The sequence below is a fragment of the Augochlora pura genome, chromosome 1, assembly GCF_028453695.1.
Source record: "Augochlora pura isolate Apur16 chromosome 1, APUR_v2.2.1, whole genome shotgun sequence".
Lineage (NCBI taxonomy): Eukaryota > Metazoa > Arthropoda > Insecta > Hymenoptera > Halictidae > Augochlora > Augochlora pura.
The window spans coordinates 6277699-6297558 of NC_135772.1; the positions used below are offsets into that span (position 1 = coordinate 6277699).

Sequence of the window (19860 nt, forward strand, 5' to 3'; positions counted from 1 at the left end):
TTTGAACCAGTTATAAGCAGTTACTACCAAACTTAAGAAAATACTAGAACTGTTCTGATTCGTAAAGTTCATTCAGCAGATAAATTCAGTATTTCTGCTACGTTCGTGAGAAGGAGAAAATGTTTATTTATTACACTAAAACAATCTACAAAGTAATGATTAATAAGCAGTTAAGCCCATTTATTTGATTCGATTCGATTTAAATTTTGTGTCGCGTCATATTGATGATCTTAGTTCGTCGATCGCATTCTTGTTTCCTAAATATTTAAATGCGCAAAACGTGTCTCCCGCTTATTGGAAAGTTGCTTTACAAGTAAAGCTACAGAAAAATTGACATAAATATTGAACACACGTTTTCTCGTAGGTTAAATACGCTCATTCCATAAATGCATTAAAATCCTCAGTCTAATAATCACCGCAAGAAAGTCATTAGCTGATCAACTTTCGCTCGGACGCCGAATTTCTACCGCTAAATAAGAATGGTTCGAGGCAAGTTCGATCGGGCGTACGATTCTCATGATGCCCCGGGCCCGTCGATCGAAACAATCGCGGCTAATTAACGCAATGATCCGGCCATTCCGATCAGAAGTTTCATTGTCGATGGCCGGCTGCGCTGCGACGCGTGAACGCCGATCCGACTTTTTTTCTTCCGACATGGCTGCGTATCGCATTGCGATCTCCGTCGGTCCCGGCAAGACAATGAGGGATCCGCGATCATTACTAGAAACGATACTCGCTTTCCGGTCGCAAATCAATTCGGTCTCGCGTTTATGGTCGCATCCCCGTGGCGCGGCCGGTAGTCAGGGGGATACTCGCTGGAATCATGGAGGCCCTGCCACGGCAAAAGCACCATGACTAGCTTGCTCGCACACACGCCGTCACGCACGCTGACCACAACTATACGAGAGCTCTGAATCCAGGCTGGACCACCCCCGATTTCGAATCCAGAGCTACTAGTGCTACGAATTGTCGTGCCGTTCCTCTCCCAGCAGCCACCGCATCCCCGAACCTTATTACCGGTCGCCTCTAGTTTCGCGTAGCTAGTCTAGAGCGTATCGCGATTTTCTTCTAATCTTTCTTTTCCTGCCATTGTCCGCCCCAATCTAGTTCTTAACATGTTCTTGAACAACTCTCCTCGGCATGCGTCGTAATTTGATATATTTATTCGATGTATTGAGTATAGTTTGATTTTCGAATTTTACACATTTCCAACGCAGACTTTACAGACTTCGAACACAGATTTTGCACATGGCAAACACACAGAATTATCGATGAATTGAAATCAATTTTTTAATTAATTATCTTAAAAGCAAAAGATATTTGCTGGGTTATTGGCGCTGTTAAGTTACTGCTTATAAATCCGACTCCGCAGCATTTTCCAGAAATGAGGATCCACAAAAAGTAACGATGGCTCATGTTTCTTGTATAAGTCAACCACTGTTGGAAAAACGAAGACAATTTGCTTTAGATTCTTTCAAATTTTGTCTCGAAATACGACAATTTACAGAAACTTATAACGCAACGTGTTGCTATCATTTTATTAATCTTCCTATTACGAGTCGCAGAAAAGTCTTGCAAAACTATGATACCTCGCAGGAAAACTAATTAAGTGATGCAGTGTATGTTACAATCATAAACAGTTCCATTATTTAGTCGAATAGCTCGCCAATCGACAGACACTAATAAGATATCCATCCAGCCGTTCATACTCGACCACGTTACTAAAAACCATACTGAATCGAACACTGCTATCGGCAGCTTCTTATTTGTCTGGATAACAACTCGGCAACTCCGATCTGCATTAGGACGATCTGGTTGGAAGATGTTGATTGACTAGGCAAAAGGAAACAGACGCGAGGGGGAAGAATCGGGTGTTCCGTACCACGTTTTTGTCAGGGGTTAGAAACAGCACCGATCATCGAATCATCGACGCACTGGCACGTACACGAGGACATATGTCGTGGTCCAGAACCCTCCATTAAGATATTAGATCGAACTTATCGAGTTAGGCGGCTTTAATGCGCGAAAATAATGCTGCGAGTGGTCCGCGACTGCCGGAGAAAATAAGGCAATAATAGGGTAACATTGAATGGTGCGGAACGCGTCGCTTCTATTATTATCTATGCACTTATTCTGTATAATTAATGAATACTGGAAACACTCTAGATCGTCGTTGGTTCATTACGATTTCTCGGTAAAAATCGGCGGCTTTGTATGGGTTTGTTAATTTCTTTTGACAAGATACACGATTTTAAGGATTTGTTATTTCCTTCGATTTTGCGCTTGTCTTATGCTATAAGTTTGCTACTATTTGCAGTTTGATAATGAAACATTTTTGAAAGCGGTGTATCACGCACTTCATTTTATAATTTATAAAAAATGAGAAGACTATTATGTTTAATTGCGGATGTTTCATTCTTTTTCTTTAATAAACCAATTTACGAAACCTCTGCATTGAATGAATTACTTCATCATTGCATAGATTTGACGACAACATACCTAATTTCCTACAAATTCATCATTATAACCTCGATAACCGTAAGTTATAGAACTTGACGGATACTTCTAGCAACAAACATTGAAGAAACAACGTTACATATCTAGCCCTTAAAGTTACAAACATATAACTGAAATCATTCAAACATGTTCGTTTTTCTTCTAATTTACTTCCGTAAAACTTTAACTTCCATATAATTCAATTTATTGTTAAAAGTATTTATAACACTTGAAAAAACCTTGTTCACACAGAGTTGAGTAATTAGACATTACTGGAATAATTAGTTCACTGTAAGACAATTTTTCTGTAAAGATTAAAAAAGATAAAATTTGTCACTGTAACTAAGTACGTAACAGTTCTATAATCGAATACTCATGACATCTCGGACTGTCGAGGTAGCATTGTATCAAGAAGTTCCGAAAGAGCTTGTGCACAGTTAATCGTCCGGAGTTGTTTCGCGAAAATTGTGTGCAAGTCACGGGGTCCAGGATCCACGCGACCGAATCCCGATTTCACGGCGGAAGATCGTCGCTCGGTTGCGGAGCTCGGCCCCCGTCGTCTGCAGAAAGGTTCGCCTCTCGGCTAATGCACTATCGATTTCCATTTTCCAGGCCACGGTGGAGTTAACCAGCTCGGCGGCGTCTTCGTGAACGGAAGGCCCCTACCGGATGTAGTCAGGCAAAGGATCGTCGAGCTAGCGCACAGTGGCGTCCGACCGTGCGACATTTCCAGACAACTCAGGGTATCTCACGGCTGTGTATCCAAGATACTGTCGAGGTGAGTACCGACACCGTTCCGGCGCCATCCAGGTCTCCACCGTATCCGTTACAACCGCAGCTCGCTCGGTGGTGTCTCGTGGTCCGACGGCAGCAGCCTTGCCTCTTCTTTTTTCCTCGTTTGGCGCTCGAACGATTTCCTCGATTGATTTGTTCGCTTTCCGCGGAGGTTGCCCCGTCGCCGGTTCCCAAGGATTGATTCGTTGATGGTCGGGATTAGGATCATCTGGAAGACCGACTTCCGATGCTGATTCCGATACCGGATTCCTACCCAGGCGTTTTATAGGAGAATGCGGAAATTATTCTTATTGGCAACGAACGTTTAGTTGTAGATATATTTTATTAAACGGAATGTGGTTTTTTACTTCGTGTGAAAATGTCTTGACCGCAAGCAATACATTCGATTATTGGTTATGTTTCGTGAATTCCATACCTTAGTCTCTTGGACCGTATATAACTGTGATACAGATACTTAGCCTGAAGCAAAGACAAATCATCTACGTGTTTGAAATAATACACATGCAACATCGTTTACAAAAATGTAGTTCGAAAATTAAGTTCATAATAATAATAACGATAATCGATAGTAAATATAAATAGATAGCATCTGAGGTTTAAAACCTGATGCCATGCAGCCATTTTGAATGGTCACCTTTTTATTCCGAACCATATCACAGTAAACTATCTTTAGGGAGTTACCTTCCTGTGCCATGTTTAGTAGTCTAAGATCTGTAGAAGCTCCATACAATTCATTAGATCATGAAAACGTTCATGCTTTGCAATACGGTTTTGATTATAGTAATAGTTACAAGGAAATGTAACCTCTTCTCAAATCTCTTTAATATTTGTATTTTACTTTAGCATGAATAAAAGACAGCTTCTTTATTTCAGTTATATTTATTTAAACAATAAAGGACGTGTAGGCTTTATATTTGGTATAAAAGTTTAGTAACACGAGTATTAGTCGATTGTAATTACATAGCGCATTTGAATCGGTATTTCATTTGTTGTAAGTTTCTTATTAGTTTGGCTAAATATTTGAATGTAGAGTTGTCTTTTTAGTACATTACACAATGATTCGTCAATATTTGAACATTTTAACTATCATCTAAAATGAGATTTTTGTATTAGAAACGTGTCTATCGTTACCGTCTTGCATCAGCATATACAAATAACATTAAAAAGTAAAAATTCTTACATACACATTCATTCGTTACATACAGGTTAGAAAATATAATGAGCACTCGTAGAAATGCAACAGAAGTCTCGAAAAAAGTAGTATAATATACGTACGATGTACCGGTATACGAATCACAGTGAAACTTGGAAAAATACCCAACAACGAAAGGTCTCCGAACGTACAGATCATTTATAGTTCTTCTCCATGAGCAAGTTTGAAGTTTGCAAGTTCAGTGCCACGTCGACCTCGTTCAATCCCCGGCCACCCTAAATTCGTGAAAGAAGAAAGGTTCTACCCGGCGGGCACCTAAATCACCGATTCGAAACGAAAATCCGTGACGCGGAAGCGCGAATGATTTACTGGAAGATCAAGCTCGGCTTGCCAAACGTAACACCGTAATTTCCGCGCGGCGAAGTGGTCGGAGAGGCCGGTCGGATCAGCGTCGCAAGAAAAGAAGAGAGGAGAAGAAAAGAGAACAGCAACGACGGAGGAAAAACAGAAAGAGAGGAGCCCGGTCCTCGTTGCAAAAAAAGGCGACTATTCCTGGCCCCGGAGTGATTTAATTAAAGACGCTGTTAGGACCACGAGGCGAACGAATCCCGGGGACGAAATTGCGACGCCGGAAGGAAGGAACCACCCTTCTTCCTCCCCGGCAGGGGGTGCCAGGCGGGCACGACGATATGCGGTTTCCATGTTTTTTCCACCCTCCGCCCCGCGTTACATAACGGGTGGCCTCGTGCCGTTTTGATGGCCCGAATGTCATACGTCCCCGCCGCTCGAATATCATTGTCATATACTACGCTCTTTCAAGTACGGTCCCGATGCACTATAATAGACCCGTCGGATTATTTACTACTTTGTCGCTTCTCGAGTCGCCGACTCCATTATCTTCCCGCCTCGCATCCACCGTGTGCCCGCGATTTCGACTCGTGTGTTTTGCGAGAAAGTTATCGGATCAACGTATCGAAACGATTTTGTTTCGATCCTCTCGGTTGAAGTCAGACCTCGGGCAAATATTCTTCTTTCTTTCTCGGTGTTTAAACTCGCATCGATTCTGTGGTTATTAATGACTCTTTAGGCAGTAGGAAAATTTCATTAAATAGTTTGATGTCTTTTAAAAAGTCTAAGATGTTTCTAATTCGTTCTTGTGACGTTAAATCCAATGGGTAAATGCTGGTTTTCTTGAGCTATTCTACAGGGACATGACGTATATTTTGAATATAGTCCACCTTCTTCTAATATATTAGTTTATTTAATCTTTTTCAAGACGACATTTGGAAGTAGTATATTATTGATGGAAAATTTAAAGACAGTGATTCGGAAAATTAGAAGTTTTCGTTGCAGTCATGCGCTCCAGACTCGATCATATCATGTGCACTTAAAGTTCGAATTTCGATAATAGTTTGCGTCGAAAATTGTTACCCATGAACTTCATTTAAAGGGAAATTGCCACATTGCTGTAATTAAACGCGAAGCTTCAAGGGTTTTACTCTAATTCAACGGCCGAGGAGATTTATCGCGCCGCGATATTAACAGCAATGTGTTATGAACAGAAATTAACAGTTATATTAATGACTGCCGCATTTATTTTCGAATGGACTTGCAGCCGCGTCAGATCGATAATTCGAACGCGCGATATTCAGGGATTGGCACGGCCAACCGAAGTGCAAATCGAAGGAAAAAGAAACGCGGTCGCACAGTTTCACAATCGATTTCCTAACAGCTTATTCAAAACCATCGGCATGAATAAATTCAACTAACCCGAATGGAGTGACTGATTCTTGTTCTACGTGATCCTAGTGTTTCACTCATATCTGCTAAAAAGTCGGTCCAAATCGGAACTTTGTAAGACAGAGAAAAGAAAAATATTTTATTGCCCGTCGTATATTGTATTCTTATTTGAAATTGTTTAAAATTTGCTTATGTATTATTTCAATTATTCTCAAATTTGTCTCGATACCTTTTCTGCTAGATTATTATAAAATATATAGTACCAAATTAGTTTAGAAACAATGTATATGCATATACGTTGCACTGTTTCAAACCATACGAGAATCGTACGCCAAGCTATTAATACTAACCATATCGTCGTTGATTAAATTACCATCTTGGCAATTTTAATTCCACAGTTATTGAAATTGTGAAAACTTGGCCACGCATGTGTACGTTTAGTTTTCTTAAAATTATGATTATTCTAAGTGTAAAGAAAATGAGAATCAGTTGAAAAACTATTCGCTACAGAATCCCTCAGCGATACTAACAAAACCTCATCGAATGAAATTAAACAGACGGTTCCCTCCTATAAAAATTTATCCCTGAACAGGTGAAATAAATATCTTCATTAGGAAACATAGTGATATAAAAATTGCAAAAATTCCAAATAAATTCAATGTTGTCACTTTTATAAGGCGACGCATCAGCAAGCCACTTTTAGCGCTCGGCGCGGTTAGCGTTAAAGGGTCGAAATTTCCGCGTATTATGTAGTTCGCGTCGATGACTGCTTCGATCATCGAGACAACGCTACAAACGAGTACATTGTCCTGTTGGAGCTTTACAACCGTTAAGTTTTACAGCCCGAAAAAGCAAAACTGTGTCGAAAACGGCGCGAGTCCTCGACGACGAGACGCTGTTAACGCCGACCCGCCGCTTTACGCAGTCACGCGTCGCTGACACGTCGCGACGGAGCGCGTCGGCGTCTTCGCGGAATCGCAACGATTCCGACACGCGGTCTCTTAAACGCGGCGGATGCGAACGATTCCAGTGAGTTCGTAAACTCGTGAAAGACGGTGCTGAAAACTTCCCGCGACCCTTCGAACGCCGTGCTGCGCCGCGCCGCGCCGCGCCGTCCCGTTTAGACGAAAAACCTTTTTCGGCCGTGCGCCGGAGGCCGCGGAAAGTGCCCTTTTTGAGAGAAGTTTAGGGGAAACGTCAGAGAATAGCCCTTTGTGCGAGCCTCTGTTCCACGTAGAATTTCTACGCGTATGGATTCTGTCGTTTTACGTTCTCGATAGCGAGTCTTTAAAAGCAGACTTGAAAATCTTCGCGTAAATGTTTCAGGTTTACACGAATCCATTCTTTCGGCATTTGATTGTATCAAATGTCACTTGTGCTTTTTCATTGTTGATAATAACGCAGTGTTGAACGTACAGTATTTTCGCATCTATTGAAAGTATTTTTGTGTTCATCATTTTTATTAGACGTTATAGTCGTTTTAACAAATGTTTCCCCTATTGGAATTCTTTCTTAGCTATTATTATTGAGTGAAATGTTTTATCTGTTATACGCAAAATTAAGAAATTTAAGTTCAGTGTTTTGACAGTTGTTCATAAATCCCGAATGTTTCTAAGTTTAGTTAATTTTGCGCGAAAATATGCAGTGTAAAATTATAATGAAATTCAACGCAACGTCGATGTGTCTGTATCTTCATACAGAATGAAGTAAATCTTTACAATTTCTGAATGCGAAAACTCGCTTAGAAAGATGTTTCAGATTTGGACGAACGTCCACAGTTTATTCGTCATGTTGAATTTTAACTCTGTCTACAACTAGTTGAGAACTTTAACAGAAATTATATATTTTCAAAAAAAAAAAACATTTACAACCGCATGTTAGATACAATTGACCAAAAATCGAATTTTGAAGCTAACACCAACACTGCTATCAATTTTCCATGAAAATCTAAACTGTAATCCGTAAACACAAAATGAATAACGTCTATAATGTCTAATAAAAATGATAAACACAAACCATATTATGGGGTAACGCGATTCGCGCGAATTGGACTCGCCATCGACGAGCCGATTTCTGTTTTAGCCGACCCCGTTTAAAATCGAGATTAACGCGCCGAGGGTGAACGACGGCAAGCCCCGCGCTGGGTCAATTTTAAAAATCGCACGGCTTAATGGCCATTTCATGGTGGAGCATGGGGGCGGAACAATGAGGGCCAAATATCAACGGGTGAGCATTGACATGTGGACCGGGAATAGGGTTTTACGGCAGATATAATCGTAATAATTTCGAAGCGGGGTGACACGAGCGACGCCTGTTTAAGGAAACCCTTCTGCTTTTAGCGGCAGGTTCAATCGGGTTTTTGTTTCTTTCTAACCGTTGTGCGGGGTGATATTGTTCGCGGGTCGTAACATGATTTAATGACGTGTTCTGTTAACACAACCGACTGTACAGTTTTCGGACGATTTACGAAAGATATTTCCGTCGCCGAAATTGCATCGAGGATTTTAGCAGCGAATTTCCGTGGTGAATTCAAATAACTGGCTTCAAACTACTTGTTTCACGATTTATGAATTCATAAAGATTCCTTTCAGGGAAAATGATTGAAAATTTCGGATAATTATGAAACCAAAAATCGTAAACGGTTTCACTGAACACGGCCTTGCTAGCTCTGCCAGGCAATATAATTTGATGAGTTTTGGTGTTCGGTAGTTCTATTGTTTTTTGAAGTAGAATAATTCCATATATCTATGATGTAATATTTATTTTTTCTGTATCTAAGTTTACTTTCATATCTCCTGCTTCATAACGGACGAATTCAATTTGATTTGAAGTGAGAAGAAGTTAATAACATTTACATCTAGCAGATAAATATGGAATCTTCATCACGAGTCTGATTCGTTGTTATACTGCAGGCGATTAACACTAAATCTACCGAGCTCAAACAGTGGCTACACGTTTTGCTTTAGAAGAATGATAAGACTGGATTTATTTAGACCTCCTACTATTTGTATTATAATTTATGCTTCAATAGTGACATCCATTTAATAATTTCGTATGTAAAAGACTCTATAATCTAAAAGATTTTAAAAGAAAAAGTGTAGAATCGGTCATTTTAACCGACCTGGTAGGTTTAGTGTCAAGTATCGTAGTTTCCGTTATAAGCGATTGCTCAGTTTTTTCCACCGCCTAACAATAAATCTTAATGTCGATCAATGACCTACTATAACAAGTCGGGCCAAGAAAGCTACCGAACCGTCGACGTGTTGAAATCAACTGGTACCCTTTCAACCTGTTTCTGGAAGACAGAGAACATCGACTGGACGAGTGTCGTAGTTATACAATCAATTTGAAATACGATTCCCGCGTATCGTTCTCAGACGCCAACTTCCGGGCTCGGCCGCGACTCGCACCAAAACATGATATCGAAAGGAGATCTACCGTTCCTTGCGCGAATGTTGGTGGATCGGTCGAACGGAATCAAAGGGAACGGGCGAAAGAGAGACGAGAGCGATCGTTTTTCCCGCGGTGGGCGGCCAACGTCGGAATAACGAATCGCCGTCCAGCGGCGCGTCAACGACCGGCTGTTTTAAAACAAACGGCCTCTGCCTCCCCGCTGTCGCTGCCCCTACCATTCGCTCTTCCTCTATCTCGCTCTCCCTCTCTCTCTCTCTCTCTCTACACCTCGTTCTCTCGCTCTCCCTCCGCCTCTCTTTCTCTCTCCATCTCCCGCTTACCGCCTCTCTACGGACGTGTGGCGTCTCTGGCAGCCTCCCACCAGGCCAGGTTATGCGCTATGCGCGCGATGGCCAATCGCGATTGGCCCGCCGTGAACGCACCCTTTGTGCCTAATTAGTTAAATAATATCTTCGCTCGTGCTTAAATTCAATTACGGTAGAAAGCCCGCAATAATGGCGCGCTTGTGGGCCGCCTTGATGGATGTGGGTCCGCCGCCACCGCCGCCGCCGCCGGCGTCGGCTCTGGATATCTCGCCAATTTTGTACGCGCTCAACGCCGTGACCGCTTTGCTAGCGGATTTTAAATCACTTGCCCAAAACGATCCGGCGAAACGCATCGGGGATATCGTTCCTTTGAGTTTGATCTTACCTAGGTGGCCACCTAGGTCTTTCGGATACGTCTACGCGTTTGATCGACACCCGTGAAGCCGCCCGTCCATCGTTCTCTGGAATGTTAGATCCTTCGGCTCGTCGATCGACATTGTCAACTCGGTTACGGAATTTCTCTCGTCATGGCAGAACTAAGGAATCCATTCGAACGACGGCTATGAGTTTCTCTGGACATATCTTTCATTAGAATTTCACAGAATCTGAATTAATGCGAGCACGTTGTAGTGTGACAAAATAACAAAAAGTAATACCCTGATAGAAAATATTCGATTGAAAACTTTAAATTGCTGTTAGAAGTATTTATACATATTTGATAAGTATAATAAAGAAATTAATGATAGCTGCTTTAAATTAATGTTAATAAGATCTTAAGCACTTTGATACTTTTTAATACTTTGGCGATGAATATAATGACATAAAAATATCTTTTTTTTATTAACAAATTCGATACGTTGAAAATAATGTATCAATTTTCTTTGTCTTAATATTTTGTATTTCACATACTCATTGTTATTATGAGTGCAGATTTGTTAGGAATCTATTACGAATGAATTGGAATTCTAATTGTAGAATTATACTCTGCAAAATCTTAAATGTTATGTTAAATAAAAATGATTCGATGAATGTATTGAAGCATGAATGCGTTACGTAACAAATAATTATAAGACGTGACATGTACCTACCACTTTTAGAAGAGCACACTAAATGGAATTAAAGACACTTAATTTTCAATGATCAGTTGCCAGCGATAAAGGTATAAAATCGTTGGTAACGCATTCGAAACTTATCTGCAATACATCGAATCCCATCAAGCTTGTCATTAACAAAATTGTTTTCAATTGATATAATGTCTTGGAAAGGACAGAACATTAACATTTATTCCGTGCCTGAATTTACTCGAATATTTAAATATTAATAACAAGGGATTAGAATTTGATTCCAATTTTGAAGAACAGAAGAACATCCACACTTAATAATATATTACTAGTAATTTCCATCACGAGTCGGACTCGTCAAAGTACGCTAAGGGGTTGTGAATGTCCAGAGATAAAATGAAATCTATTATTTCGTATGACAAGTTGTTGATGAAGTGAAAGTAGATTTCTCGTTACGGATTGCCAATTTGGCAATCCATCGAAATGAAGGTATGAAATAGGCAAGAAATAGCACAAACAGAAAGCGATCATAATCGACATCAATCGGGAAAAGCACAAAATCAATCCGGCTCATTGAATCATGATCGGATCACATCGGATTTACTGTTTTTCAGAATTACTCGCAGTAATTTATCGTTCGCGGAAAAACTATCTAATTATCAGTAGCGTAGAAGAGCTAAGGTGTCGAAACTTAGATAATACAGTAAGATGGCGAAGATGTGATAAATGGTGACAGGAGCGTAGTTGTGGAACTCCAGTTCCACGATCCTAATCGCGACAGAATCTTTTCAACGATCTATCAGTTTGATCTTTCCTGTCCGCAGGTATTACGAAACCGGCAGCTTCAAGGCCGGCGTCATAGGTGGTTCCAAGCCGAAAGTAGCAACACCACCGGTCGTTGAGGCGATCGCGAACTACAAGAGGGACAATCCGACAATGTTTGCTTGGGAGATTAGGGACAGGCTGCTCGCCGAAGGCATTTGTTCCCAAGACAACGTGCCGTCCGTCTCCTCCATTAATCGGTAAGTCAAACGATTACGTTACAATGTGTACAACACCAGTCACAAAAGGAACAACTCGAGGTCTTCTTACGAAAACTTACTTGGCTACATACTGTACGAATAGATTAATTTTCTTAGTTTATTGCATTGACCCAAAGCCAAACGCTGAACGGTATCAATATTATTATGAATCGCGAACCTTATAACAAAAATGAAAAATAGAAGAATTGGTGGAATATTACAGAAAGAATCTATATACTGTATATTATGATGCGAAAAATTCGTTTCTCATAAGTAAAGAGAAAATAATATTCAAGTAATTAAAAACAATATTATGTAAAAGTTAGTGAATCATTTTCCTAAAATTATTACCAACGCAAAGCCTAATTTATTATTATTGCCTAATAATATCAACCTGAAATAACTGCATTTTAATTACTTTGCATAGCAATTTGAAATTATCGATTGGTGTATTCACTGTAAAAGTAAAGCAATGGCAAATCGAATTTCCTTTATTGTCGATTGAAAAACCTTTCCACGTATTCGATTTAATCAAAAGTCTTCGCACGAGGCCTGAAACGAGCTCGACTAACCAACTTCATCATGCTCGAAGTAGTCGTTTCCGATCAATCATTGCCTGTTCGCGTCTCACTGATCGGCGAAATCGAGCAGCGAGATCTATCGTCGAGGACCGCTGAAGAAATTAAGTGCCCGCGGCATATGCTGCAACCAATTGCCAATGGGACCGATTAGTTATCTAGCACCGACTCGGAGGGGCGCGAGACGCGACGGCACCCCTGCGCTTGCATCTAGATAAGTGCACCACCCGGCACTCGACACCCCGATCCTATTGACCTTTCGCAGGTTCCTCCGGGAATGGGCCGATTAATTCAAGTGTTTTTACGTCGCCCGGTAGATCGAGCCGGCGGGGTGGGGTAGTACAGGGCTAGAACACAAGTATCCACGGTAAAGGGATGCTCTACGAAACAGGGAGCACGATCCCATGAGACGGCATTACAGCGTATCAGCACCGCACAAACTGAACGAGTGGATCAACCCCTCTTTCGAGCGACAGAAAAGCCAACGGGACGAGAGAAAGAGCATTCGAAAGGATACGAACGAGGGATAGAGAGAGGGGCTGATTGAGAAAGAGAGAAAGGCGGACAAGGGGGGAGAGAGAGAGAGCGGAGAACCATTGATCGACACACATATGTCCCGAGATTTAATCAGTCGCTACTTAAGGCCTTATCTCCCATTTTATCCGACGTTCCCTTGTAGGCACCTACTTCGTCGGTCCTCCCCAAACCTTCCATCTCAGCCTCCCTACAGGCCGCAGGCTTGATAATGTAATCGAGCGTAATGCGGATCGAATTGGCCTGCAAGTGAAATCCACTAACGTGATTTCCGTCGGCCACGGGCGTTAATGGAAACGCACGCAAATTAGTTTGGCTCGAGCACCGCGAACGGAAGTATTACACGCGACGATTTAAGGCTCCCGGTTGCGGCTTAATTGGTGCCGCGATTCTTCCGATTTCTCTGCAACAGTCTGACAAGTTTTTACGCGTGATCATGGCATTTCTCTATCACTGATGTTTTTAGATTTAGTTTTACGACCGAGATTATTCATAATCGTTTGTCTGTAGATGTTTATTTGCATATTGAACATTAGGTGAAGCAGGAATAGTTGAGAATATTATTAGAGTTATTAGAATAAAAGTTTTCTTAGTCGATTAAAAATCTATAGGGTAAAATGTTTCTGTACTTTTGTAGTGACGAATGTTCCAAGTGGTTTCTAGGTGTGTCAAAAATCGTCTTAATCAAATGGGAACTGTCAGTGAAGTCATGTCCTATTGCTTCGTATTGTTAACGCTGTAATTTATTAATAAAGATTCTTCGTTTAGATTTGTCGCAAGTCATGTTTGTATACATGGAACGTGATTGTGGTAGCTGTAAAACAGTCTGATCTGATTTTCATGCGTTTCTTGGTTTCCTGGATGCACGTCGACAATTATGTCCACCACTTCAAACGCTCTTACTATTGTAACTTTGAAGAACGTTATCATTATTACTTGGAAAAATATCAGTTGAGGATGTTATTTCACAAGCGTACCAAATTTGAAATTACAACACTCGATACCATTCTTACGAAAAATTCTGAAAGACTGCATTATGGTCCCAAAGTAAACTAGAGACCACTTAAGCATTCATCGAGCACATATTTCGAGCGTTCCGAATAGACGAAGACGCGAATAGTGTCGTCATAGCCATGGTAGCGTGAAACGTGGGCGTATGTAGCTACAGGAATTGCTTTCTGGCCGAGGTTTTCGATGTGTCTAGGATTGCAGTGGAGGGTGCGGCGGTGGCTTGTTGCTCGAGTGACTCCTCCACCTTCGAACAGTCTCTCTCTCTCTCTCTCTCTCTCTCTCTCTCTCTCCCTCCCTCTCGCTCTCTCACTCTTTCTCCCCAGGCCAGTCTTCTCTCGTACTCTCCATCCACCTTCTCCTTTTCCTCCTCGCCCGTATCCCCCGACCGAAGGCCCAGATGGCGGGTATTGATCTGAATCCGGAGAACAGATCGCCTGGAAAAACTTACCCCGCGGATACTTACCTACCCACCTTGCTATCTACATGCTCACCTAACCAACCTAGCTGCACCCACTCACGTACACCGTGCCCGCAACCTCTCTCGCTCGTCCGTGTGCACGTAAATGTATTTCCGCTCGGCGAGCAATGGATAGAAGAGAAGGCTGATGCTCCGCCGCCTGAAAAGCGCTCCACGGGAAACGTGCTCTCACCCCTTAAGTGATTGTTCACGGCGATTGATCGCGAGACCCAGTCGATCGATAACGCAGCTACGATCCCCGAAGAAATCGCCGAGTTCTTCATAATCGCTCGAGACGTATTCTTTTTCGAGTTCTCGAAAGAGACCTGTCCGGTGGGACGGTTGCTCCAGTGTACCGGGAGACGCGGAGTGCCTCGCGAAGAAGGGGGTGAAAATAAAAAAATTTGAGGTCTCCGGCCCATAAGAGACGGTTTGGTTGACGCGAAACGACGTCGAGATATCGGGCAGGATTTCTCTGTTGCGGTGGCGGCAGGAACCGGGAGTATCAGCGGCCAAGCCGGGATTTCTCCCATTATGAGCGTGTCTCGGTTTTTCTAGGTTCGGGTTGGCTTTCGTGCGGAGAAATAATGATACGGATAATATAATGTATTGTCTCGCTTCGCCGGGGCACTCCGAAATGGGACCGTCCGCGAGCCAGAGACAGAAGCCGGTGGAGAAAGGAAACGATGCCGGTAAAAAAGACCGGCGAGGAGGGCGAAATAATGGAGTGGCTTTCGCGAAAAATAACAGTTATATATCCTGAGGATGAGACGGGATCGAGGATGGCGGAAAAACAACCGGAGAACGGGGATAAGATTGGACGCTAACTGGCCGGGGCTTATTTCTGCTTTCGGGCATCGTCGACCAGGCAACCCTTCCATTCGCTTTTTCCCGTTCTCTAATGGACACGGACGCGTCAAATTCATGTCGCGGTTCATTCGCTCGGGAATCTGTACCTGAAACTACACTTAACCCTGCGGAAATCGCTATGTATTTCGAACTAACGCAGGGGCCGTATAATTCTCCGCTAGCTGCACAGTCGGCGTGATTTTAAAGACAAAAATAGCTTAATTTGCATAAAGTCTGTAGAACTTGTTTCGCTATATACGCTAAATTTTATTGGAAAGAACCTATCGATTGAATTGACAAATGAACTAAGTAACCCATTGTTTTTTAACCAACGCTAATCTTCGTATTAAATATATTACAAATACGAAGTTATTCGAACAGGTTGCTATAAAATTAAAATCTAGGTGGGGTATTTATAATTTTTATTCGACAGTCGAGAATTTGAAACCATTGTGTGCGTTACTTAAAATTAAGTAAAAATTAAATGAAATTGTTTTTAATTATAGTAAGACATTTTTTATACTGCCTTCTAAAATCGCTATAGGTTTCACTACCTTGTAAAAATAACATAACGGTATTTATGGTCATATTGCACGATTTTTACTACTCAGTCATTATGTTCAAAGGCATCTGTATAATTACAATAATGGTGCAAAAAGAATTTTGAATTCATCTAAATATAATAATATTTTTAACAAAATTAATATTATTTAAGCAATGTAAAAATTTGAGGAACTAATAGTAAGTATAAAATTCTTCATACTAAAGAATATAAAAATATTTACGATTCACGCAAATATACACATGTAAACATCTCTACAAACATTTCTACAATATAATGTAGGTAAAAAATTGACCATATAGTTTAAAAATGATCTATCAATGTATCTAACAGTTCATAAAATATCATAGCAGATCCTTTAAATACTCTGTGTTAAAATCTTTTAATTTCTGTAGTCATGTAAATGCATCTAGTAATTTTTATCACAAGTCTAGCTATTACGTTAATATGCCATTGGCATAGTAAAAAATTATCGAAGATTCAGGTGACCTCTACTAAATCTGCGCACTGCCATCGTCAGGAGATGATTTCCGAAATATACAAATCGTGGTTGCCCCGTAGAAGATGGGGCAATTAGCAAAGGCGAGCGGGAACTATTCCAGCCATTCGTCAGGAGCGTTAAGATGGAGGCCAACGGGGCCAAAGAAGTGGAAAATAAGAAAAGAGAAATTGCCGATGGTACCGCGGCGGATTTCGGGAGGAAATATTGATAGGCTCGGCTTCGGCTGCGGAGTCACGCTCGAGTAGCCGACTCTCAGCCGAGGTCTATCTTACACGTACACAAACTCGGGGTTCGCTCTACTCTCTGCTCCGTGGATCTCGTTCTCTCCCGGCGGGTTTCTCCTTGTCGTGCTTGCCTTCTTGGTCGAGCACAAGTCTCAGGGGCAGATCGATAAGGAGCGAGGTTCGCCCGAGGGCTTTACGCCGGGTTCACAGCCTCCTTCCTTCTTCTCGTTTCCTCGACGCAGCCACCGACGCGACGTAACGGTCTCGTGTGTGCCTAGCCTTCGGCCCTTATTGCGGCTTCGAAGTCGATAGACTAAGGGAAGACTCCCTCAAGTTCCTACGTCGCATCGTTTCGCTCGCTCGCGAGCCCTGCCGCGATCGGCCCCAAAAGATGGACTCCTCTCGCCTCCGCGCGAATTCTTATTAGCTCTACGCGGACCACTATTATCCGAGATCGGTGAACTCTACGCGTCGCGTCCACCCCGTCAGTTTAATTCGACGTAATGATCGGCGAAGCAACAACAGTTGGCAGGAAATCTGTCGCGGCGACTCTCGCTGGAATTGTATCAATCTGTCATCGCTCTGTCCGGTGAACAGTAGTAATCCGGACTGTTCGCTCGCTTTCCTCTTCTGGTATCGCGCGGGTCAATCTCTCGTAGAGGCGCAACGGGGTCTGGTTCGCTCTCCATTACTTCCATATCATTTCGCACCCCCGGAACCTCCGAGCAGCGCGAGACCAGCGAAGCCATATGGCCGACTGTTCTCCAGCACGGCGGAGACAGGACAGAGGGGGGCCCCAGCCAATAGGATGGCTGCTACTTTCATGCCACTTTCGGCTTTCCGCTCGGCGTCACTGCTATCTCTCCCTGTTCATCTTTCGGTTATTAAATTACATCCCCATAAATAACGCCTGCCTACCGACTGCCTTATTTACCATTCCATCGACTCCGCGGGAGGAACCCTGCCTTCCTCTCCTACACGGTATCTGACGAATCGGTATTCGTTGCGTCGCTCCTCCGAGGGATGAGGAGGACCATCTTCTCCGTCCCCTTTCTCTTTTCACGGTGGAGACGGTTTATGAGTAACGATGTACCGGTGAAAATGGCACTTCTAGCAGTGCGAGAGAACTTGTCTCCGTGTGACTAGTTTCGACACGACTGCGTTTGATTCAGTGTTACTTAAAGTTTTGAGATATTCGCGTGGCAATCGTCGATGGAAATTGGATTATAGCTACAGCGGAAGTAAGAACAGATTTGTTCAGAACAAGAATACCTGAAAATGTTACGGTATATTTGAAGCACAGGTACTTTACTTCAATACTTTACGTGCTGATTAAAATGAGAAAATGTCATAGAAGATGTACCTACTTTATACATTATTTTTATAATTTTATATATTATAACTGCACATGATGACGTTCTGCTTATGTTGTACTTAAATTATGTTCATCTTATAAATTTTATAAACGTAGTGGTAGGTCTTTTTCTTAAATATCACAAGTTGAGGATAAAGGGTTAATAAGGGAGTTATAATGTGGTGTACCATTTACAATTCCTTGATCATGTATACGTACATGCTTCACCTGTAACTGAATTTATACGAAAAAGAAACTCGAAAAAAGAAATAATTTTCGTACGAAAAATAATTTTGGAAGAACTTTTGTTGTGTTGTATTAACTCAAATAATTTGTTGGATCGTGGACGAAGTAGCCTCTTTTTATCAAATTTTTCAAAAATATTCAACTGTTGCTCTTTGACATTGGTCAACCGCTAATAAATAAGGTTAGTTAAAAGTGAATCTACTACTGATTCGTTATCTATACTATATAACCTTCTTATAGACGATCGAAGTGTCGCCATAGATATAAAAACATCGAACACTCCACGTGTAGGGTATTTCGGAAGAATTACCGCGAAGAAGTTTTGTCGCGGATGGGACACGAACAGGCAAAGGAGGATAAAGTGTGTCGATGTTCCAGTGGTGGTTAAAAGGTGCACACGCGGTTGGAGGGAAACAATATGGTGCACCGTGCCGGTGAAGTTTCGTTAAAGCAGCCATATTTGCAGAACGGGCGAGCGAGAGAGCAGATAGACCCCTCCTACCTTATTCGAGAGCACCCTCGGGGTTGGGCGGAGGATCCGGTGATGATGCTCCGCGTTGGGAGCGACGGTGCTGGTGGCGGCGGTGGCAGTGGCGGCGGCGCGTATCCATAACCGTCCTTTGTCTGGATAACACAATTATTACCACGTTTCATCATACCCCTCGGCCGAAATTAGCCTCAAATGAAGTTACAATTACGGGTCCTTCGTATCCCTGTTCGTCGGCAAACGGGGGGGAATGATACCAGAGAAGGCAAGAGAGAAAAAGAGAGAATGAGAGAGAGAGAGAGAGAATTGGGAAGAGAGAAGAAAGAGAGGTAGAATGAGAGGAAAAAGGATAGAAAGCGGGAGAGAGAAAATAAGAGGGAAGACATTCAGGGGTTGAACGTCGATTCGACAAGCAGGACGACGACAACCACAACAATGACGGGAAAGACAGCGATGAGAACAACCTCGCCGGCCGAGATACGCAATCCACGTTGCCGTGGAAACGTCAGAGAACAGACAGAACCGCAATGAAAGCGGATGGCCGCCTACTCCGCGAGCCTATAATACTCTATCCCCTTTTGTTCTTGGCCGAGAGCTAGAATACCAAAGTTACTCGGGCAGCACACCGTCAAAATTGTTCCGCCGAGCAACCGTCAGCAGAGATTCTTGTCCGCGAATATTTAGAAAGGATCTTTTGTGAGAAAGTGGAACACGTAAGCGAGTCCCACATACATACTTGGTCGATTACAGCCGATACGAGTATTCGGCTTGATGAACTATTCTGAACCAGTCTTCGAAGGTAGACTGCAAAGGGCAAAGCTAGGTGTAGTTTAAATTACTTTGTTGTGGAAAATGCTTTACATATTTTCAAAACGTAAAGTTCAAGCTCGAAAATGTTTACCTTTCCCAAAAACTTGACTAATCTCACTCACGATTATATGAATGAAAGTAGGGTAATACTGTCGGCTATTCCGAGGTGACCAATTACAGTGTCTTTGGTTTGCTTTGAAGTGAACGGTACAAGAGAGTACAAAAATTTAATATATCTTAGTCGATAAATACCAATTTAA

At 42.2% G+C, this 19860-nt stretch overlaps 1 protein-coding gene across 4 annotated transcripts in view; it reads left to right on the forward strand.

The window, feature by feature from the left end:
- Sv (paired box protein shaven) overlaps nucleotides 1–19860 on the forward strand; it is a 217823-nt gene that overhangs the window by 173814 nt on the left and 24149 nt on the right. For all 4 annotated transcript variants that reach the window (XM_078179081.1, XM_078179090.1, XM_078179098.1 and 1 more), the window contains exons 4-5: nucleotides 3109–3274; nucleotides 11789–11986. In XM_078179081.1, the coding sequence (XP_078035207.1) occupies nucleotides 3109–3274; nucleotides 11789–11986 (364 nt within the window). The remainder of the gene's footprint in view (nucleotides 1–3108; nucleotides 3275–11788; nucleotides 11987–19860) is intronic.